The sequence below is a fragment of the Nannospalax galili genome, unplaced genomic scaffold (genome assembly GCF_000622305.1).
Source record: "Nannospalax galili isolate Female #2095 unplaced genomic scaffold, S.galili_v1.0 scaffold28, whole genome shotgun sequence".
NCBI lineage: Eukaryota > Metazoa > Chordata > Mammalia > Rodentia > Spalacidae > Nannospalax > Nannospalax galili.
Window position 1 is genome coordinate 2,483,259 of NW_008359594.1, and position 24,157 is coordinate 2,507,415.

Consider the following 24,157-nt stretch of genomic DNA (forward strand, 5'->3'; position numbering starts at 1 on the left):
TAAGCCTTTTAATTTGGGGGAGAACCCATAACCCTTTTCCCTTAGTTTCCCCCCCCCCCCCCCCAGTGCCTCTCAGTTAGAGAAAAGAGCTGCTGAATATTGTCTGCCCCAAGGCTGACCAGTCTTTAGAAGGTCAACTCTGATCAGATTGTGCCCCCACCCCCAAGGCCCATTTAAAACTCCCTCAAGGGTGAGAACCTGAGTTTCGATCCCTAGCATCCACTTAAAAGCTGGGCTTGGTAGCATGTATCTGTAACCTCAGTGTTAGGGAACAAAGACAGGCAAATACTAGGGACTCTCTGGCCAGCTAGATAACAAGTTCAGTGAGAGATCCTATCTCAAAAAAATAATAAGATGGAGGTGATAATGGAAGATCCCCAGCTTGACCTCCGACCTCCGACCTCCTCACTCACATGCATGGGCAGGTGCTACTTACTACACAAACATACATGGACCCACACCAAAAATAAAATTAAATCTCTCAATGAATGACTCCTCAAAACTCCAAGTTCCTTGTCCTGGGACAATGCTTTCTGAGTCGACTGGGATGAGCCACATGAGTCCGTTGTCGTAATAGTTCTGCCTCTTGGTTTAAATAAAGGCCCACAGCAGGCTGTCTGAGGCTCTACTCCCAGGCCATCTCACTCCAGCACCCAGAAGACAGCAGCCACTCCTGACTAACACACTTTATGAGCATTTGCTGGCTCATGAAACTTCCATGCAAGGTGTTGCAGGTCACTCCTCATAGGTAACTGGTTAAAAAGTTCACGTCTTACTTGAGTTCAGTCAGGTGGAGAGGTAGTGTGTCCCTTAGGACACACAGTGATAGTGAACCAAATCTGCATTCTCAGAGGCCTCCCTCCACCAAGGCTGCTTCCCAAGGCCTGGCCATGCTTGCTGCCCACACTCAGTGCTCAGTCCCACCCCCGGCTCCACTTAGGCATGCCCTCACCAAAGTCCATCCAGGTGTAGCGAGAGGTGAAGTATGACCAGTATCACCAACTCTCTTGCAGACAGCAGCATCCCAGAACCAGGAGTATGTGTGGTCACCACAACTGCCATAGACATCCACCAGCCCAGCGTCTCCTCAGACTTTGTCTCAGTCGACCTGCGTCTGAAGTTTGGTGGCAACGGCACTTGCACCAGTGCCACCTCTGAGAGTGCCTGCCACTCTACCTGCAGCTCTGTCACCAGGGCCCAGAGTGCCAGCAGCCAGACGCTGGGTTCCTTTACAGACTGTATCACCACCCGAGAAGACCCATCCTCTGAGCCTGGCCCCTCTCCCCTGCCACTGTTGCCACACCCCCAGCAGCAGGTAGCAGAGGCCACAGTCCAGGATCTGATGTCTTCTCTGTCAAAGGACCCCTGCCCAGCACATAGGGCCTTGGACCCAACCCCCCTAGCCTGGCCTAACCCAGCCGACTCAGCCCAGACCAGTCCTGAGCTGGAGCACAGGGTAAGTCTGTTTAACCAGAAGAACCAAGAGAACCTCCCTGTCTTCCAGATCAAGCCTGTCATCCACTTCCAGCCCACTACAGCTGGACTGGAGGAGAAGTTCAGATCTTTGGAATCCAAAGAACCAAAGTTGCATAGGGTCCCTGAAGCCTAGAGCCTGCAGCTTGTTAAGTGATAAGAGGGCAGACAGCCATCTCAAAGCTCTCTTGGGACCCCAGAGGCCATCCAGGGCCACACATGGGGCTCAGGATCCTGCCTGGTCTCCCTCAGGGTGCTGCCTGCCTCCAGGGGTATGATGCCAGGCCAGGAGGCCACATGCCTCAGACCTCAACGCCCAGAGCTGGCGCCTCCTCTCGGCCTACTCAGGAGGGTGGTGCTCATGGCTGGGGTTTTTCTTGGTTTTTTTAATTTTGTTTTTTAATCATTTTTACAAAAACCAGCCAATGGCCAAGCTTCAGCAGGGTAGAGTGTGGGGGCCAGCTCAGCCTCTTTTGTTGCCTTCGTTCCTGATGCCCACCCTGGACCCTTGGGAACAGCACTGTGAGCAGGGATTGCCCAGCCCCACCCCAAGCTGTCTTTTTCCAGGAACACTGGGGGAGCCGACACGATCACAGAGACCGCCATCTGAGCCTGTCTCATCTTCCACTCTCCCAGTTCAGCATGAACATTTCCAAGGCTTTTCAAGACAAGTCTAGTTTTCACCTTCACAGGACATAAGGGGATGGATCTTGGGGGGTGGAGGGCAACCATTTTCTGACCTTGGCTTTAATAATAAAAACCAGCTACAGTCGGGCGTGGTGGCACATGCCTGTAGTCCCAGCACTTGGGAGGCAGAGGCAGGCGGATCTCTGTGAGTTCAAGGCCAGCCTGGTCTATATAGTGAGTTCCAGGACAGCTGGGGCTACAGGGAGACCCTGCTTCAAACAAACAAACAAACCAGCTGCAATGAGACTTCTAGATGGCAGAGGTTTTCCTTTGGTTGTCAGCCCAAGTAAAGTGCCAGTCAGCCTGGTACATGCCTACCCAGGTCTCCACAATGCTCTGGCATCCCCAAGGCCTTTATAGAGTGGTGTGAGCCTGGAATCTGCCTGGCTATGTGACCTACAGGTGGGTGCCTTCCCCTCCCTCATTTTCCCAGGGAATGGAGCCCACTGCTCTACCCCCTTCACTGAGACCTCCCAACTAGCTCCTAGAACCAGGCGCCCGCCCCGCCACTCCCGGTCAGGATCTCAAACTCACCAGGCTGAGTTCAGCATCCTGTCCACAGTGGTTCTCAGCCACAGCTCTGCTACCTGTCCAGTTAACAGACACACATGGCATTGCTGGCTCCCTCTCAATCCCCAGCCATTCTACTCCAAATTACTGGACCCCAACCCCCATCCTAGCCTTGCTAAGGCTCAGGTCCCGCAGGGCCGAACTGCAGCAGGCTCTGCCTAGCCCAGCCTCTGGTTTCCCTCCTCCATTACATCTTCCCAGGCTGCTAAGCCTCATCATCTCTGCCTAAAATCTTTCAAAAGGTTTGTGTCTATGACCACCTTGTTTTCTCTTGTCTGTAGGGAGAAAGGCTTTCTGTTTTAAGGGTTCCCACTCTGTGGGGGAACTAGAGAGTGATTCTCAGCCATTTGTGAGGTGGCTCACACTTCCTTCCAATCTCTCACTTCGATCTAGTTTGGTTTCTCTGTTTCTGTGATAGAATACCATGACCAAAAGCAACTTGAAGACAAAAAGTTTTATCTGGCTTACACTTCCATGTCATAGTCCATCAGTGAGGGAAGTTGGGGCAGGAATTCAAGGCAGGGACTTGGAAGCAGGAACTGAAGCTGAGACCAGGAGTGTAGCTTACTGGCTTGGTTCTCCTGGTCTGCTCAGCTATGTTTCTTGTAGAGCCCACTGTCCCAGGCATGGTACTACCCATAGTGGACTGGAGCCTCCTACATCAATTGGTGGTCAAGAAAATGCCCCACAGACATGACCAAAGGCCAGTCTGATGGAGGAAATCTCAGCTGAGGTTCCCTTTTCCCAGATGACTAGTTTATGTCAAGTTGACAAAAACTAGCTAGAACACACTCTCATTATGGGTCATTCTCACTGTTCCAGTGTGTGGCCTGCCCTCTCCCTAGTAGGCCAGCTGTCCTCCAGCTCCTGAGGCCTCTGGAATTAGGCCTGGAATGGTAGCATTCCCATGTGGTCAACACCTGAGTCCTGCTCAAAGCCCAGAACCTGCACAGGGCCACTCTGGAAAGATGACTGAATTGGAGAAGGGAGGGAAACTGCCATGTATAGGCAAAAAACACCCTGACTCATGAGATCAGCAGTTGTCAAAGATGTTAAAGGCAGCAGTATCCAACTGGCAGTTGGTGGCTATACCAGAAGACCCAACCACAGAGGGGCTTTTGAAAAGACAAGAACAGTAGCAGTCCTGGAGGTGGGTTGGGTCACCAAAGTATACTGCAGCCTCCACTTCTGAGGCCTTTCCACATGTCAACAGCCCTGGGAAGCAGGTTGATTTTACAGATGAACCTCGAGGCTCAGAGAGAGCAAAAGAACTTCCAACATTAGCAAGAGATGTGCCTGGCACTCGGCTAGGCACTGGCACCCTCAGAGTTTACAGCACTTAGAGGCACAGCACTGTCTTTTGCTATATGATTTGTAATTTTCAGGACAGGAGCCAGACGGGTCAGCGACCAATGCTCTACACCCACAGGACTACAAGCCACCACCTTCTCCAGCCAGCCCCCACTTGCTTGAGCTCCCACTATACAGGGTCCTGAGCCAATGCAGCTGTTCCAGCAGGTCACTGTGTAGAGCCTGGGTCAGATGAGCACTGCAGGCCCACTGCCAGCCAGCAGCCCCAGCTCCAGCGATGAACCACAGGGCAGTGGAGGAAACCTTTACAGGGGGAATTTTAAAGGTTAAGGATATCAGAATCTGCTCTTTCATTTATGTGATTGATGTAAGCAACTTTTGTGGAGTAGCTTTGACACTGAGCTGCAGAACTGACCCATCTCCAGAAAAACGTGATCAGGTAATTGTGGATTGTCTCCCTGACTGAGAGCTGTTAGACCATTGAAACACATGAGAAGGCCAGCGGAGATGGTGAGACAAGCAGCCAGCAGAGGCACAGGAAGGTGTGAGGGATGCCTGTAGGAGCAGGGAGGCATCTGGTGCTAAGAGGATCCCGGTAGAGTCATGTGGAAACAATGTGAAAAAGATCAGGGGAGCAGGTCACTGAGGCCTTGAATACCAGGCTGAGAGGACGTTCAGCCTTAGGGAATATGCCACAGAAGAGTCTTCAACAAAGCCTGGGGGCTTCAGGGGATACAGCCAGAACGGGGATAGGCACGTCCAGAGGAGGCAGGCCAGTTGCATAGGCATGCAAGATGAAGACTGGGGGCTGAGAGAGTAGAGAGACCTGACTGACAGATCTTGGAACCTCTACATGTGCAGTGTTGGGGGAGGGAAACAGCAGAGGGAGGAGATGCCAAGTTCTAGTCTGTGGTATCTGAGACTCTGGGATACAGAGACAGCTGTGCATGTTAATGTGAGAGAACAGAGGGTACCAGACAGAAACACAGCAGTTCTTTCTGTGGCTCCTCTGCCTAATTCTGGACCAAGGGCAGGGAGGGGGGCAGACTTCAGTCATACTCCACCCCCAGGCCCTAGGGCCGGTCTTTGTGGCCTGGAGGGAAGGAGATGGAGATAAAAGCTTTGACTTTCACGGCTCCCCAGAGTGCTGTAGCTAGGGGCCTGTGGAGATGGGCCAAGCACTCTCTAGGTCTACAGCTTGGACAAGAGGCTCCCTGCCCATTACACCTTCAGAAAGCCTGCTCAGGGGGTCCTAAGGGAGCTGTCTGGGACTCCCCCAGAAGAGAGGATGGCCTGAGTAGCAGTTGCTGTCTGTAGTAGGAACAAGAGGGTAAGAACAGCAATGGCTCCTCTTATTTCCTATGAGACAGGTGCTGGTGACACTCTCCCCTTGTCACAGCCCTGCGAAGTAGACCCCACTTTCCCTGCCTTGCAGGGGAGAAAATACAAGCACAGAATGATGAAATAACCAGCTCCACTGCACACAGCTGAGTAAACTGCAGTGGCCGGATTCAAACCCAGGTGTGTCTGGGAGAGAGACCACGCTGGAAATGGCGAGTTGAACCATATGCTATCAAGAAAGAGGCAGAGACAGAAATCCAGGCTCCAGCCTCCTCGCACTGTGCAGCCTGCTATGTCCTACAGGGTTGGCCTTGACTCTGGAACCGTGATAAACAGTCTTGTGACTAGGTATCATCCTAACATCGTGACCCCTACAGCAAGGACAGCACAGCTCAGAGCCAGCAGGGCTACGGCCAACTTGCAGAAGCCCTGCAGCCCTGACCAGAAACCACCCAGAGTTGGGAGCTGCAAGGCTTTCCCTGAGTGACAAGACTGGTCCCTCCCCAGCTGTCAGTAAGGATTCCAACTCAGAGCCTGGCTTTCCAGGTCAAGTTATACAGATGGGGAATGGAGAGCGGCACAACAGTTCACAGCCCGTGTGGTCAGAGGCTAGTGTAAGGGGTGTTTGCTCCTTCTTTCTGATCTCCAGCTCAGTAAGTCCTTTCTCATTCCAGGAGTCTTTGCTCCAGGATCTGCCTGGGCTAGTCAAGAGACCAAGGGTCTTAGCACTAAAGAGAGATCCTAGAGCTGGGACCCTTCTCTTTGGGAGCTGTTGAGAACCCCAGATGGGAGGGTCACGCCCACAGTACACTGAGCCCCACCCAACACTTATGTAGTTGCTTAACAAGGACTCTCACAACTCTGGGCATTTGAACAGACATCTCAGTGCTGGAGTAAAGTCTTCTCATCCCTGTCCACCCTAACCCCCAATGCTGCTGTCCCTTACCCAGTGTGCAAGGCCCAGGCACCTGGATTCTGAGCCCAGCCCTGTTTCTGTGGCTCCAAGCAAACCCTTGAGCTGCTCCCTTCCCAGCACAACAAGAATAATGACTCCTATGCACCCCACCCTGAGGGTTGCTGGGATAACTAATGACATAATGGAAGGGAAAGCCCTTTGAGAATGTTTCAAGGGAAACACAAGCTGAAGGCATCCTTATTAATAATAGATACCTAGGGTGTGTTTCTGCCAGTGCATGCTCAGCACTTCTGGGGCAGATGCCCAGGAGATGCTCTGTTATTTCATTTGCTGCCACTGATAGTTTGGTGTGGGGAGGCCAGGGGTGGAATGGATGGGTGTCCTGCCCCAGCTCCAACAGACTGCTCCTAAGCTCCTGAATTCCTGCTGCTGGCCTGTTCCCGTTTATTTCCTTGTAAGTAAAGATCTCAGAGTCACCCAGTCAGGCAGCAGAGCACTGTTGTTCTCCCTACCTGCCTTTCCCTTCTCCAGCACTGGCTCTACCCCACATAATTGAGGAAATCACAACACTGTGAGTTTTTTTTTTTTTCCCCCTTGGCTCTACTGCTGAAAAGTTTGATTCTGTCTCAGGCACGGAGCAGAGCCCTGTTTTTTTCCCCACCCGCCCTTTCCCTTTCCCGCACTGGGTCTTCCCCCCATAAATTAGGGAAACACAAAACTGTGAGTTTTTTTTTTTTTTCCCCCTTGGCTCTACTGCTGAAAAGTTTGATTCTGTCTCCTGGTGCATAGTTAATTTAATTATCCAAAGAAAATGATGGAACGCTTGCTGCTAATTTATTGCAAGTTACCAAAGACACAGCACGGACATAATTTTATGCAGAGCCTAGGACTATAGCTTAGGGAAGCAGGTTGCCTATTCATCTTGAAACAAGCAAATGAAATTGACTACCAGGGAGATCAATCAGGACATTAAACACTATGATGAATGTGGCAGAATTCTCTGTGCTTGAGATTTACAGCGCACCTTTCACCCTGCGCTCCAGGAGCCTCCTCAACATCAATTAGGCCTCATAACTAGGGGGACTCACCTCCGCTTCTACTGCTTAAAGAAGGTGCTTGGGGCTGTGGGCCCAGGCTGTGCCACAAGAGAAAGCCAGTGTGCAGACTGGACCCATGCTGCAGCACACAGACCTCTGCTTCCTTAGCAAAGAATAGAGGAATGCCAGGCTAGAAGAGGCCTTGGGAATGCAAGGCCAACCCCTATGCTTCCCAAAGAAACAGTTGGCTGTGTTCTTGGGAACTTGGGTGCTTTGTTTGTGCTGGGCCTTCTGCCGTGGAAAGTACCTCTTCATCTTCTAGCAGCTCCTTCTGAACTTGGCTAGTTGCCACATCTTGCTCTCTACTCCAACCCCACCCAAGGTGGGCTGATGGAGGAAGTCCTCTATGTTCCCTCCTATGGACTCAGGATTCAGAATGTGGTTGCCTGAAGTTACCAGTTACTCTGAGTCCTCAGGCAGGTTGTAAGCCCTGTTAACTTTGGCTAATCCGGGGATGAACTGCACCTTAACTCAAGAGACTTGAATGAGTCTACATATATAAAGGGTTCAGCACAGTATCTTGGGTGTATGAAGCCCTCAAAAATAGTCATTGTCTCTACCCACATGGTAGGAGATCTGTCTATACCCTCACAAGTTAAAGCATAAAGATTACCTAGTTCTGGTCACTGTTTTACAGATGAAAATGAAATCTAAACAGGGAAGGAAACCCAGGCATGCCGAGTCATGCCTGTAATACATTCAAGATGAGATAGGGAGATAGCCATGTTTGAGGTCAGCCTGAGCTACATAGTGAGCTCTAAGCTGGTCTGAGTTCCAGAATGAGGCAATGTCTCAAAAAATGATAATTATTAACTAAAATAAATAAAAGGACAGGAAAGGCCAGGGTGCCTCAGGAATATAATGTAAGTGGCACTAGAACCCAAGTGTCCTAGAGATCGGCCCAGATGTCCCCCAGGTAGCCCTACACAGGGACAGCAGCAGAAGCTGGTGGAAAGCCCACTGAAGGAAGGCAGCAACCTGCCCTGCTGGCCTGGACCCACATGACCAGCTGCAGGAGGTAATGAAGGTCCACCCTCCCAGGGCCACTCTCACACTAGTGTGGATGCCACTGAAAGCAACTGCCAGCTTCCTTCAAAGAAGGCCCCAATCCCACCACTGCCCCTTGATCCTAATGACATTTGTGACTTAGACGCAGGGTACACAGAGGATGGAGTCCTGGAGAAGCTGAGTTGGGGGATGGAAGCGGCCAGGACAGTGGAAAGGCCATGGCCCCGCAAGCCAGAGTCCAGTGTGGGTCCCACATGTACCTGTCTACTTCTCTGGTCATTCTCTCTCAGTCCATTTCTTCATCCAGAAAGCAGGGGCAGTGAGATTACTGAACCGGAGATACTGTATGTGCCCAGTACGTAAACAATTCTTAGTATGTCATGTTGGCCAAAACCCTGGTTTGTGTTCCAGTTCTCCCACTTGCTTTGTGACCTGAGGTTAAGTTCCTGTGGGTCTGATTTCCTGAACAATCTCTTCTTCCTACAACCAATGGGATGGCATGCACGAGTGCTTTACAAGCTAAGATTATCAGCAACTCTTCTTCATTCAAGCTCCCACAGAGTCCCCCAAAATCTAGGATTACATGAAGTTCTGACAGTATATTGCCCTAATGCTCTTTTTACAAGGTTATATCAGTCAACCCTTCAGCTAACTATATCCATTTGTTACAATCAATAGAGTTCTCTGGGTTTCCCAGTTTCTTCAGCCCACTTTTATGAAGACCAAAACAAAAACCCTAGTCAGAGACAGCGTGAAATGTAACCAAGCTGAGCATTCCTTTCAGAATGAGAACATAAGGTGCATTTACGGCTGGGGTTTCCAGCACTCCAGCCCAGAGCGGACACGCCCAGGCTCAGCGGCAACCTGGCTCCCTCTGCTATCCTGGGAGGAAAAGCTCGCTCTCTGTCAGCCTCACCGACAGCACTGGACCCATTTCCAGTCTCTGGGGGCCCATTTGGTAGCCAAAGAGCTTTCAGTCAAACCCATTCAGGGCATAAAGCCAGAAGACTCCTATAACTGCCTCCAAATGGCTTCCATCTTCTCTTCTTCCCTCCATCATCCTGAATATCCACCAGGTCAGGCTAGTCCTCTAGGTGAGGTTATGGGCCTTATACAAAAACTCTCAATTGCTCTCCATCGCCAGGGGCCCATCTTAAGACCTGTTAGGGTGGCAGAGCCTCAGAAGGTCACCCACATCTTTATGGAAAACTCAAAATGCTTTTTCATTTTGTTTTTGCCTGTGTGTAGTATGAGTATAGGAGTGTTCACGTGTGTGAGGATGTATGCATGTGTATGTGTGCATGCATTAGAGGTCCAAAGTTGACACTTGGATGCTTTCCTCAATCGCTTTCCACTTCTCTCGCCAAACCTGGAGCTCAGCAATTCCAGATAGTTGGCCAGCCAGCTTGCCTAGGATCTGGTCTCTGGGTCCCGAGTGCTAGGAATATGGGCAACTACCGCACCTGCCTGGCTTTGCCCTGAGTTCTGGGAATCTAAACTCTGGTCCTCATGCTTGTGTGGCAGTGTTTTATCCTCTGAGCCATCTCCCCAGCCCTATGTGCGGACATATTTCATTCTAACATTCACACAAGGAACAGTTACCAAGAAGCAGAAAGTATTTTTTAAGTATTCAACAAAATGACTCCCTATGTCCATAAGATAAAAGCTTTGGAGCATCAGTGGCTGCTGATCTTGCTCTTTACTCACTTGGGAAATCTGCTCACCTTTCCTAGAAAACAGTTTTAGAGGTGTGCAAAAATGACTTAATTCTGGTACATTTCTATTGGGTAACCTTCCTTCCCTCTGTGTATACCTTCGTGGTCCATCAGGGGTTCAGCTCCTGAAATGGCAGTATTCCTTGAGAGCAAACTTTGAAAACCACTAGCCTGTGAGGAAAAAGGCCTCCCCAGCCTGTCAGTCAAGGCCGGGTGTCTGCTCTCTGCACTAGCACAGTGTCCTCTTGTCAGGGACAAAGCTACTTCAGGAAGTAGCTGGGCTAGACTCTGAGCATTTCTCCAGAGCCCCACATATCACTGATGAGCCAGATAACACAGCAAGAATGTTCCCCCGAACTACTGCTGAGCACATGGGTGTTGGGGGACAGCCTGGAGCAGGGTTATCACTGGGCCTCATGCTGTCTAAGGGAAGAATCTCTGTCCTCTCTGGGGTTGTCCTACCAAGGAAAACAGACTACTAAACTCCCAGAGGCCATGACAGGCAAACCTGAGGCCCAGGGAGCTAGAGGGAAACAGGAACATGCACATAGGCAGCAAAGCCATTGCTCCCTGCTTCCCCCATTGCTTCCACAGCCCCAGGGCCAAGGCCAGGGGTAATATAAACTGAGTTTCCAATAAAGTAAAGATGAAAGAGGCACCTCAGGCCACATCTTCTGGCATTGAGTTTCCAGTTTGCCCCACCTTTCACAACTTTTTGTGTACACATATTCATAGACATGTACTGTACGTCTGTGTGCATGTGGAAGCTAGAGGTCAGCATCGGGTGTCTTCCTCAATCACTCACCACTATTTTTTGAGACAGGGTCTCTCATTGAGCTTGAAGCTCACCTATTCAGTGAGACTCACTGGTCCGCAAGACCCAGGGATCTGCCTGTCTTCACTTTCCCAGTACTGGGATTAAAGGTGTGCCAGCTTTTTTACAAGGGTGCTGGGGATCCAATCTCAGGTCCTCATGCTTGCGTGGCACTTTACCAAATAAGCCATCTCCCTGGCCATATAACTGACTTTTGGAATTACACTGAAGTGGGCACTCGAGGGACTTTTGAGTTTTATGAAATCCTGCTGGAAAAGACTATCCCAGAACACTACCTCTCCTTTCCACCAGTGTACCCTGCTGATGGCAAGAATCATTCTGTGCTCTTTACCTGAGGTTGATTACTAGTCTCCCTGTCCCTTGAGCAAAAATGAGAGACAATCAGATCCTAGTGAAGTCACCACTTTGAAGCTGGCCTGCCCAGTTTCAAATCCTGGCTCTCGTTTAGAAGCTGTCTGAATTTGGGCAGATACACAATCTGGTAGAAGTTATATTCAGAATCTAACTTATGGATCATTATGAAGACTGCAGGGATATGAATGCTGGCACGCAGCAAGCACTATACAATCAAGGACTGCAGAACACCTGCGACAGCCATCCCTAAGAGCCCGTGGTACTGCTACGGTGCGAAGGTCTGTGGGAAGCTGGTGTAAGCAAATCCACCGCACTGTCAGTCATGAAATATACCCAAGGTGTGGAGTAGGCTAGGCCATCTAGGTTTGTACTCTATGATGACTGCAGAAGGAAACAGACATTTCTGAGAACTTAACCACATTAAGTGGCATGTGACCATGCTAAATGATGTTATGATGATGATGATGGATGATAATGAGGAGGAAGGGGGGGGAGGATGAGTTGTGGCCAGTAAAGGCTGGGTAAGTGAATAGGTGCTTGCAGATGGGGCAGGGCAGCCATAAAAGGAGGGATCAAGTGGGAGAAAGAACCACTAGTTCAACAGAGGCAAGGCGCCACCTGGGGCTCTCCTTGACCCAGCATACCTGTATAGGGGTGTCTCTACAGCCATCACATCTGCCATCTCTCCTGACTCCAACAGGGATAAGAAGTAAATGGAGAGGTCCCTTAACAAATGCCTCAAAAATAGCAAAATATAAGAAAGACTTTCATGAGGTGACTGAAGCCATGTGTGCCCGAGTAATTCAAGTTACGGTTGTCTCTCCTCTGTGCCCCAGTATTTCAACCTGGGCCCTGGGTGCAGTCAGCTGGCCTTGCAGCTCTGACACTCTGGGCCATGATTGCCATGACCTGCAGCCAGCTACCAAATGCCTGTCCTCTTACCTCACTAAAAAAAGGCTAAAATGCCACATGACTTCCAAAAGTGCTTCATAGCAAGTAGCTGACCACACAGGGAGTGGCTGCCCTTCTGCCCCTTGCCTCACCTATCACTGGTCATTTCCTACCTCTCCTTGCTGTGAGCTTGATCCAGGTCATCACCCCGGCTTCATCACCCCGGCTTCTGCAGATGTTTTGGGATGGCAGTTCTACTCACCAGCCACTCCTAGCCCTGTGTTTGCTTACAAGTCTGGCCACAGCCTCATCTGCCTGTCTCAAATCTGCCTTCATTCATTCTAGTTTTGTGCTACTGATAACACACAGGAACCCCAGGGTAGCAGAGCAAGTGACAGAGATATCCATGTGTGGCCCACTTGGAACCTGGCTGCTTTTCTCAACATAAAGGAAGCCAGTGGGAGAGTAAAGGCCAGAGCATTTTCTGAGCAGAATTTGTTTACAATAATATCATACTATCTGTTTCCATAAAAGGTCTCAAAGTAGTCCCTTCCTTCTCCACTTCTCATCCTTTGCAGCCCAAAGACCTATCAACTGGCAAAACCAGAAAAGGAAAACTCAAGATTTAAGTTAAGCCAACAAAACAGGTGGCCAGGCTTCAGTCATGCTGGTTATGGTTTCTGAAGACAGGAACGTCTAGGGAAGTAGCTGAGCTTCTGCAGCTCTGAATCAGCCAATCTAGCCAATCTAGTCCTGTCGTTTGGGATATGCCCCTCAACATTACACCAGCAAGCATCAGATGATGGAATTTTCATGTTTACAGTCTTGCCTAAAACAAAGAACCCTTCATGAACAAGACAGATAAAGAAGAAACAAGTGATTTTTTTTTTGAGACAGGGTCTCACTATGTAGCCCCACCTGGTCTCAAACTCAGAGATCCAGCTGCCTCTGCCCCTGCCTCCCAAGTGCTAGGATTAAGGGTGAATGTCACCACACTCAGCCAGAGGAGAGTTTTCATTCCCTTTCTTCAATTTCCTCTTTAAGAAGCTAGATGTATTTCCAATAGTAATTTTAAAGCTCTGCAAAATATTATTATAGATTTTATTACAGAATTAGAAATTTTCAAAATAATTGTTTGGAACCACAAATGATCAAAAAGGAGTATAATAACTGCTGCACCAAAGGCATTCTGGCTGTTAGACTGTTTTCCTTAAATTATGAATTTCTGATTTTAGCTGAATACTTTGACACTTCCTTTTTAAGACATGACCATGATTTACTTTTTCTTCAATATCTCTGTCATTTCAGGAACTACCTGCAAAATAAAAAAAAAAAAAAACCAGAACAGTAATTAGGCAACTTGAGCCCTTATTGTGACAGGATAACAGCCCTTGGGTTGGACAGAGACCCAAAAGCAAGGTCATCTAGGCCCAGGCACCCCTGCCTCTCCTGCAGTCTCTCCTCCAACCCTGGGAGATCGCAAACCCTCTGAGTTTACCCAGAACACAGGCTGGCAGGGCGAGCCACTGTCTGCCCAGATGCCCTTCTGACACAACCACACATTCAGACATGAAAACAGAAACAGAAGCTCAGTTTTTCTTGCCTAGGCTGAGAAGAGCATGTGCTTTTTACCTCCCTGCTCCCCCCAGCATTCTTCCTGCCCTTACTGTGCTCTGTACTTTCCTTCAAAGCCCGCACACCAACACCCTGTCAGAGCTCTTGTCAACCTTCTCTAGCACCTGCTGTCTCTTCATTCATTCACCCATAATACATTTCATAAACATTTTGTTTGCTTTCTCAGCACGTTATTATCATCTGGCACAGTCAAGTACTGTCCAATCAGTAACACTGCTTTTTATTCAAATCAAGACCTTGTGCCAGTGCTGTGGCTGGTCAGCAGACAGGAAGAAACCACAGCAAGGGGAAATGACTAGGCTGACAAACCATTCTAAAAGAGGATTAGGTGCTGGAGAGATGGCTCAGTGATTAAGAACACTAGTTGTTCTTACAGAAGACCTGGGTTCGAATCCCAGCACCCACATGGCAGGTAACAACTGTCCATAACTCCAGTTCCAGAGGATCTGATGGCCTCTTCTGTCCTCTGCAGGCATTCCACGACACGGGTACACTTACCTACCTGCAGGCAATACACTCATACACATAAAAATAATAAATAAAATATTTAAATAAAATAAAATAAAAGAGGATTACTACTGGCAGCTCGGTGGCTACAACTGGAGTGTCCAGTGTGGAGCTGGTTAGTGACTACTTGACAGCGGGGAGGGCTGTGTGTCGGACTTACAGGGGAATGCCACACAGACATTGAGAGCACTAGCCTGGCCATTTGTATAAAATATCAATTACCTAGTCTTGCAAGGGGCTCTTGGCTACCCTAGCTCACAAAGATCCCAGCTGAACTTGCCACTGATGAATATAGCCTCTCAATTATTTAAGAGAGCTACATTTCCATTAGGTGGAAATAATGTGTTCGTACAAAATTTATTAAGGAAATTGTCGACATGTTGTTTCTTCCGAATGTCACTTTGTCTCCAGCCTATTAAAAGGCCCATGTTTACCATGGAGCCAGCAGGCATTTGCTCAGGGCAGCATTAAGTGCTGGCACCACTTCCCCTGGCTTTCCTTGGTGGAAGGACCATGAGCTCATGCCAGTCACAGAGATGACATGCTACCTGAGCCTCATGTGGTACCAGTGTGTTTCATGAAAAATATGCTATAGCACAACTTCTTCCCCCAGGAGGTCAAAATTAATTTGCTTTAGAATATACAATTAAAAAAAAAAACCTTACAAAATATCCCCTCACCATATTCTCCACCTGAGAGGACTTTTTCTCTCCATAATTTATTAGACTAACCTCAAGACTTTCCAAGGATTCTATATAATCCCTTATTAAGGGAAGGGAAAATGTTAGTCAACAGCCTGGCATACTGAAAGATCTGGACTCTTCTCTTTATTCTTTTAGATGCTGCAGAGGCAGCTCCCTACTCAGGAAGAGCAAACCAGAGGAGACTTAAGTTTAAGAAGACAATCAGCTGAGCATGGTGGTGCATGCCTTTAATCCCAGCACTTGGGAGGCAGAGGCAGATGGATCTCTGTGAGTCTGTGGCCAGCCTGGTCTACATAGTGAGTTTCAGGCCAGCTGGGGATACAGGGAGACCCAGTAGGTATCTAAAACATTTTGACACTTTGTTTGCTTTCTCAGCATGTTATTATCTAAACGTTTGCAGGCAGATAGGACAAGATGAGGCTGGGCCAAGCATGGGTTACAACCTTTAAATGTGGTCAAGGAAATTTATAATTCACTAAACAAACCAATGTGACTGAAATACTCTTTCTCAAGAGAAAGGCGAGCCAGTTACTAGCAGGGTGAGAACACTCACAGTGAAGAGTATCAGAAGTGGAGAAAGGGAGTTTTCCTGAAACCTGGCACATGAGGAAGGTCTTAACTTTCAAACTCAGTAAACAGAACACTTGTTGAGCCAGATGAGCTCAAGTGCCACCCCTTCCCCTGTAGAGGCCTCATATCTAGCAGTCCCTAAGGAGGGAGCCTGATGCTCATTTCTTTAGTGGATCTGCCAAATGTGGTCTGCTACGCCACACCATATGCTGACTTAGTACCTGAGATGCCAAGAGATGTGTTGATATTTTACAGACAATCTGGCCTCCTTCGAAAGAAGAAAGTTATGCTGTTCTATAGTAAAATCACAAATCTGTTAGGGAAACGTAATTTTAAGTAGGACAAAATTATGTAATCTATTAATAGCATGGATATAGACACACAAACATACCACAATGTCTAATCATTTCCTACTTGGCAAAATCCAAGAAGTTCTTGGAAGACAATGTCTGTAAGAGCTGCCCTCTCCAGACCAGTTTACCTTGAATAAATCTGCAACTATTCCATAATCTGCCACTTGGAAAATTGGAGCTTCTGGATCTTTGTTAATAGCCACAATTGTCTGTAAGATAAAAAACACACAGTTGGAATTCTATCAAGAAAACACCACATTGATTGATGGTTCTATTTTAACTCTCCTCTATGACATATTCATATTATTATTTTTATTTTATGTGTATGCATGTATTGCCTGCATGTAGATAAGTGCACCTATGTCATGCAATGCTACAGAGGTCAGATGAGGGTTTCAGATCCCCTGGAACTGGAGTTAAGGATGCCATGTGGGTGCTGAGAATCAAACCTGGGTCCTCTGCAACAGCAGTTAGTGCTCTTAACCTATGAGCCATCTCTCCAGCCCCAACATATTTATATTATTAAAATATCTGTCAAGACTAATTTGAAGCTTCTATGCCAACATTAGAAGGTTATAGGCTGTGATGTAGTAAAATATCTACAACTCACCACTAGTCCATCTCAGTATTAAAGAAGCTTAAAAATATCTCTCTGCCTCCCCCAACCATCTTTAGTCAGAGTCTCCCTGCAGACCAGACTGGCCTGGAACTCACAGGGATTTGCCTGCCTCTGCCTCCCAAATGCTGGAACTAAAGGTGTATGCTATCATGCCTGGCTAAAAATTATTCTCTTAAAAGTTTCCTTAAGGAAAAAAAAAGTTTTATTTTAAATAAAATAACAAATCTACACCCAAAATCACATTTGTGAACTTTTGTGTCCGATATACTCAACTTCATTTGTTACTCTATAATTACCATCCTGGGTCTGTGGTGAGTATATAAAAGCTAACTATCTTGCCAACGTGATATTAAAGGGGAACTTAAAACAAAAATGTTTTTTTGGTCTTTTGAGACAGAGTCTCCCTGTAGCCCCAGATGACCTGAAACTCACTCTGTAGACCAGGCTGGCCTCGAACTCACAGATATCTGCCTGCCTCTGTCTCCCAAGTGCTGGGATTAAAGGCATGTACCACCATGCCTGGCTTGGAAACTTAAAATTTTTTAAGAGCCCTTATGTATGCAGCAAATGCATGCATTAATAAAGCAAACAAGTTACTAAGTCACTTGTAAGAATTAATAATGATTACTCTTACCTCCTACAAAAACATTCATAAATATGAACGGTTGTGGCAGATCACTGATAGAATAAGGAGAAATGGTTTGGTATTTCCTATAGATGCTTCTAACACAACTGCAATCAAAGTAAAGCTAGAGTTGTGACTCAAATGTGGTATTGTTTTAATAGACAGATTATAATCATTCAGTTCTCTAGAGGTAAAGTTAAATATCTAACTACTTATCACTGAACCTTGAGAAACCCACCGGTATTCTTTTGATATAGTCTGACCTAAAATACACGCTGTGGGACAAGTATCTAATTTCCCTGGGTGGGCTTCACAAAGGAATGGGCAGAACACACCAGAATATCTGAGACTAGAGTCAGTGTAGCCTTGACAACAGCCAATCCAGAGACAATTCACGAATTTCAAATGTGAGCCTCAAACCCAAAATCACAGGGACAAACACTCTAAGGCACAGGCCCTGGTTTTCTGAGGTGTTTCTCCTCTGGGAATGTGTAGCCTGCTTCACAGCTAGAAGCAGAGATTTATTTAATTGATGATGGTTAACGATTCTCCTGGATGCCACCTAGTCAAATATTTGACAGTTTAATCATCTGAAAGCTTTTTCATACCAGTACATAAAAGTTACTTTAAAAGTAAAAGTACGTAACTATGGGCAAGGAACCATTATGATATTTAAAAAAAAAAAAGATGTGGGATGATTACAGTTTTCTGGATTACTAAAATAACATTCTTAAATTATCAGCTGTAAAACAACTATGATAAAGTCTTGCTTACACTCAATAGCTTCTTGTAAATTCAAACTCTCATAACTTTTAAAAATACACTCGTTATACTCAATCATACTATAATGTATGTAGTTCAAAAAGTTTTCAGTATATTGGCTCATTTGATGTAATAATCAAATCTTATATTCAACTATGCCATCAGGAAAATTGAAACAGCAGGTCAAGGACAATGTAATTATCAGATTTAAGCCATTCTAATATCCCTTTTTAGACTTTATCCAAATCTATAAATAGAAATTACTTGCTGCCTCTTCCTCCTCCTCCTTTCTTTGAGTCAAGGTCTCACTCTGTAGCCTAGGCTAGCCTTGAACTCACAATCTTCCTACCTTAGCTTCCCTAGTGGTGGGATTGAAGGTATACACTATCACACCAGGATTATCTTTGTTTTATTTAACCATCTCTAGCACCTCAGTAAAAGGAACATAGTAAATAAATATTTGTTGATGGGGAGAGAGATGTCTTGGTTGAAGTTTATTCTCGTGGATCGCCCCCCAACTCTGGACTCCTGATTTCAACTGCCCTTTTAAGTCTTCTGGTATTGAAGAGGTCTCTTTTTTTAAAATGCATAAATCACATTTTCCCCATTGGCACTGCTGCTTTCACAGCTCAGTAAAGAAATCTGCCAGCCAACTGTGAAATCTGACTGGGTTTGAACCAATTCACTTAAAAGCTATAGAGAGGCAGTGCATGAATTTCTCCAAGTTAGAGGTTAAGCCTGTTAAAAGTTTTATTATGTTTTAGATCCAGCTTCCATGTGAATGGATAAATGCATGGTGTCAGAGGCATCTCCACCTTCATGAAAGATAAGTTCATAATTCAAACTGTACATTATTATGCATGAGTTAATGTGTCATATTCTGAAATATATGTTCAGAGTCATTACACAGGACTTCCAGATGTAGTCCAAGTACTAAGTTAAAATCAAGTGTTTTGTCTATACAGTGCACTTTCCACAATTAATGAGGTATTAAGATTGCCTGATACTCCAACTCAAAATGTGTCAGTTACACATTACTAACAACCCAGGAAAGGGGCCCAGCTGGCATATGAAGGTGAATCTGCCAGGGCACCAGAGAAGGGAAGACAGAGAATCAAGGACCAGAATCTCATCGAGTTGCTTAAGCCTCACACTGTCTATTACAGATGATCAGAGCTGAAGGGGACACTAGTGACTATCTAACATCCACACTGGGCAGACAAAGATACTGAGGTATAGCAGGCAGAACCCATCATGCAGTAAGTGCAGCTCAGGTTCTTCCTCCCAACAGTACATCTCAAGCAGGAACAGAAGCTTCAGTTTCTCAGCTCCCAGACTTATGCTAACACAAAAGATTCAACTACACACACTATAACTACATGTGTAGAAATGTGAGCTTTTTCCTCTTAGCATCCTAATTACTGCATATAATTACCTTGCTGTCCTTCATTCCAGCTAAATGTTGGATGGCTCCAGATATTCCAACGGCAATATAAAGTTCCTAAAACAAGAGATCACACTATTAATATGTATTTGTATTATATAACACTGGGGTTTTTGTTGTTGCTGTTGTTGTTGTTTTAAGGCAGAGTTTCAGAGTTTCTATGTTTTATCACACACCCGGTGCTGGAATTGAACCCAGGGCTCTGTGCATGCTAGACTAACACTCTATGAACTGCCCTACATCTCTAGCCCAATATAATACTTTCAAAGTGTATGCCATTAGCAATTTAAGCCTTAAGACAAAAGATATGTTAAATGAAACATCCAACATGTATCACTTAAATTATCCCTCTTCCCCAATTTTCTTACCCCAGGTGTCTTTTTCCAATGAGTTTCTATAGTAGTGGTGGTAGAGTAATACATTCATGGGTACATACTAAACATTTACAATGCACTTAGCACTGTGTTAAGCATCGTACAGCAACTGTCTCAATCTCACAGTTAGTTTCACAATTACCTATGACATAGCACTATGTGTGTAGTACTCATTTAGATATGACTGTGCAACTCATAATGCTTTGTCTACCCGTTCACAGAATGTACATATTGCATATTAATGTATCAATGCACATTCATACATGCTAACATAAGATTTTTTGCTTGTTCACCTCACAAGAGGATATTTATGAAAATGGTGATTAGGATATATCTATTAAATTTCATATTCTAAAAGATTAGAAATGCAAATTAGTGTCAAGAGGTTCTAAGCATACATGTGTGCACACACAGACAGATGGACAAATGGATGGGCACACATACATACACACACACACAGACACATCTGGATGAATAAAAAATAACAAACTTCTTGAAAGCATGGGCTGGAAACTTCTGGCACCTGACAAAAGGACTCCCATATGGGAATTTCTCAGTGATAGGGACAACATCTACACCTTTTCCTGCCCCTCTACCCTCCAATAATTAGAAGGGAATCATAGGCAACTATTGTTTTATCCCCTTATCTAAAAACTTTTAAATATTTATTTAGGTTTGAAAAATAAAACTCACTACTATCATGGAAGCATGATTTAACAAGTGCTTAATTACAAGAGCTTAACTGCTCCATTCTGTCTACTAGGGATGATAATTAAAGCTTCAACTGAAAACATTTTCCCACCCATAAACTGGCATGTCCTGGCTTGGGTGGAAGGGTATCTACCATGTAAGCCACCATGGCTTTGTCACTACTCTCAGTTGAGTAACATGGGGAAGCACTGGAGGCGGTTCTGTCATGCTCGCTTTTATTACAGCTTTTATTACAGCACGAGACACTTCAAAGCCACTGGCAGTGTCAGGTGGTCTACCTTTGTTTTCACTATTGCTGATGATCTAATTTAACAACTGCTCACACTCCATTAGAGAACATTTCAGCTAGGATCTAGGAATAACATGGTCTCTCAGTGGTAGGATTTTTCATAAAATCTAGGTGTGCATGGATACACATAGGCCAACTTTCTGCTTGGGGCCTCAGTGCTAGTGCTGCTGCTTTTCCAGAAGCCCCTGGATGCTCTGCAGAGGAGCCAGAGCTGAGTACCATTAGAAGAAAAGATCCTTCAACTCTTACATGGCACAAATCTGGCAGCTCCCCCACCCCCCAGCACACTGGTGGCATCACCCTGAGCTGAGCCTTGTCTTTAAAGTGTCCACCTGCTTCCAGAGCAGCAGGGTACCTCCATGTAACCGGGAAGCAATCCTCACAGTGATTAATCAAGTTAAAATGAGCTGAGCTTGTTTTCTGAGTCAGCTGTTCTTTTCTTGCCCCATGTTATTCACATAGGAAACCTTATTATCAGCTGTGGGGGGAAAATAAAAAACAAAAAATGTAATGTCAGTGTGACAAAAGTAGGTACACTCCTAGCCTCAAAAGCCTGAAGACAGTAAGAGCAAGCCGCCTTAAAGGGACTGTGTCTTGGGGTAGAGAAGTCTACTACACAAAATGAAATTATGGGTGAAGATATACAAGTAATACGTGTTCGGGTTCTGTCCAGTACATCCAGTGCATTGATTACAAGCACGTACAGCTGGACAACAGGCCCTGTCTTTATATGGCCTCATCAGACATGGACACGCACTTAGGTGATAAGATTCTTTTCTTGAATACGTACTACTATTTTCTATTTGAAATTTATAGGTAAATTCAATAGACAATTTTAAGATCATTTCAATTTATTCTGATTAGCGTTTCATTCATAGAGGGGCAGTCACTGAACAGTCAATCAAAATATACTTAGGAGGGTTGGAGAGATGGCTCGTGGATAAAGCATATGCTGGGCAATTGTGAGGACCAAGTTAGGTACGGTAGCTATCAGTAATCCCAGCACTCAGAGGACAAAGATAGGTGAGCCCCAGAACAAAGAGGCTAGACTAGCCATGTCAGAGAGTTCTGGGTTCAGTTGTTACCCTGCTTCAAAGAATAAGGTGGAAAGAGATTAAGGAAGACTCTCAACCTCAAGTCTACACATACGCACACAATCAGGCATGCACACATATGCAGGGGCACATACTATACACACACTAAAAATACGTACATATCTATATTTATATTTATAAAATCTCACATTCAAGAAAAACAGGTCAATAGATTTCAATAGAATGATTTTGTTTTGCTTTAAGACAGGGTCTGCTACAATTCAAGATGGTCCTATACTTCTGATCCTCCAGCTTCCATGTCCCAAGTACTGAGATTAAAGTATGTGTGACCACACCCAGCTAATGTAATGCTTTTTAAAGCAAATTAGACCGGGGGGGGGGACCCACTCTTCCTGATCACTGTTCTAGGTAAATTCTCCAAGCATGCATTGGAAAAGATCAATAGTCATATAATGAGTCTTTCTGACATACATGTCTACATTAAAATTCAACAAGTCTTAAAAGCTCCATTTGTACCATGAGATGCTAATAAAAAATGTTAGTTGACTCTGGCAGTAAATATAAGCATAATATAAGTAAGTCTATTTCAAACTTTCTGCCCCTTCCAAATGAATTCCACTGCCTTTTACCATAAAAGTACCAAGGAGGCAATAGATTCCCAGCCAAAGCCAACCAAAGGTAGGTGCTTTACGCCATGTCTCCTTTCTGAAGAGTATCAACAGCCCAATAGCTCCACCTGACCAATGGGACTTCATTTTGCTGTCTTGAAACATGGCTCTCTGAACAAAAATGAAAGCACTGAAATAAGACCTCAGGAAGAGCCAGGGATTTGGGCTGCTGTGCTGGGGCCTTATGGCTCTCCAGTAGGAAGAGAAGCTTTCTTCTTCCTTTTAAAAAACACGTTCAGGCAATTAGATTAATATCTTAGGATACTTCTCCAGGCTTCAGAAAGCACTTCTGTATTTCAATAATAATAATTAGTAGGTACAAAACTCTACAAACACTAATTCATAGAGCACTTCAGATACTGCTCCACCACAGGGCAATCCCTGCCCCAAGGCACTTTCCTTCTAAATCAGTAAATAACTGGGAGAGAAAGAGAGAAGATGTCAGAAGGGAGGACAGCAACTAAATGTTCAAAAAGAGGTGGGATTAAAGATAGAAACCGACTCTGAAAGGAGGGGGCATTTTGAAGCTAATCCTAGGAGCTTTAGTGAGGTCGGGAAGAGAGAGAGAGGAGGGAGGAGGAGAGCAGAGGGAGAAAGGCAGGCGGAGGAGGGGAAGATGAGCCTGAACATAAAAACAGACTCACCACATGGTTGGTAGCATATGGATTGGTCTCTCTTTGGGGAAGAAGGGAAGCCACAGGATGGGAGGTGGACCAAAGGTTACAGCGATGTGGAGGCAGGATGGCACTAACTTTAGCACAGAGAAACATGGGCCAAAGAAAACACTAATTGTTTTTCCTTTGCCAAATGCTAAAGAAACACTATAGCTATGGATTCCTTCAAAGAACTCAGGACTGGTATCTCACAGTGGACTGTGATCCAAACACCAAGACTTGGATGCTGCTTACAGGTCTGCAGAGCACAATACTGCAAAGGTTAAGAAGCCAGGCTGCTCAGCATTCCCACCTCATGACCAATTGCTTAACCCCTCTATGCCCTGTTACTTGCTCATCTGAAAAACAAGGATCATAATTCCTACTTCTCAGGATTATTGGTGAGGCTTCAGCATAGTATCTAGTTTCCCAAGACACTGACAGTCATCATTTGAAATTTGTTCAAACCTTGATTCTATAATCCCACCCTACTAGTGATTTTGGTGGGGCGTCCTAGGTGATCTCAAGACTACTTTTTACTACTGAGCAAATTATATACTGAGCAACTCTGAAGGGAGGCAGCATTCAGGTCTGTCACCATTCATCTATATTTTTATTATAATAACTTTCCAACAGATGGCAGCACAGGAACTTGAGAAAAGGGAACTTGATATTTCAAAGGCATCAAATGGACAAGAACTGCTAGGCAGTCAGAATCCTCTGTGATACAAACAATGTAATTTAAAAAATATATATTTTATTTATTATTTTTATTTTATGTGCATGTTTGTATTGTCTGCATGTAGGTAAGTGCACCCATGTCATGTGGTATCCTCGGAGGACAGAAGAGGCTGTTGGATCCCCTGGAACTGGAATTATGGATAGTTGTTAGCTGCCATGTGGGTGCTGGGATTCGAACCCAGATCTTCTGCAAGAACAATCAGTATTCTTAACCTCAGAGCCATCTCTCCAGCCCCCAAACAATGAAAT

General features: G+C 45.7%; 2 protein-coding genes across 7 annotated transcripts in view; one reads left to right on the plus strand and one right to left on the minus strand.

The window, feature by feature from the left end:
• Window positions 1-24,157, plus strand: part of Tmem266 (transmembrane protein 266) — a 163,253-nt gene that overhangs the window by 121,662 nt on the left and 17,434 nt on the right. For 3 of the 5 annotated variants that reach the window (XM_008823427.3, XM_029558808.1, XM_029558809.1), the window contains one exon: window positions 1,014-2,158. In XM_008823427.3, the coding sequence (XP_008821649.1) occupies window positions 1,014-1,609 (596 nt within the window). In that variant the 3' untranslated portion in view covers window positions 1,610-2,158. Of the gene's footprint in view, window positions 1-1,013; window positions 2,267-24,157 lie in introns of those variants that run through there. The other 2 variants (XM_017795677.1, XM_008823429.3) reach the window with 2 other exon arrangements.
• The window catches only part of Etfa (electron transfer flavoprotein subunit alpha), a 77,775-nt gene continuing 66,903 nt past the window's right edge, over window positions 13,286-24,157 (minus strand). For both annotated transcript variants that reach the window (XM_008823425.3, XM_029558812.1), the window contains 3 exons: window positions 19,409-19,474; window positions 16,096-16,176; window positions 13,286-13,513 (listed from right to left, as the gene is read on the minus strand). In XM_008823425.3, coding sequence (XP_008821647.1) covers window positions 13,475-13,513; window positions 16,096-16,176; window positions 19,409-19,474 — 186 coding nt within the window. In that variant the 3' untranslated portion in view covers window positions 13,286-13,474. The remainder of the gene's footprint in view (window positions 13,514-16,095; window positions 16,177-19,408; window positions 19,475-24,157) is intronic.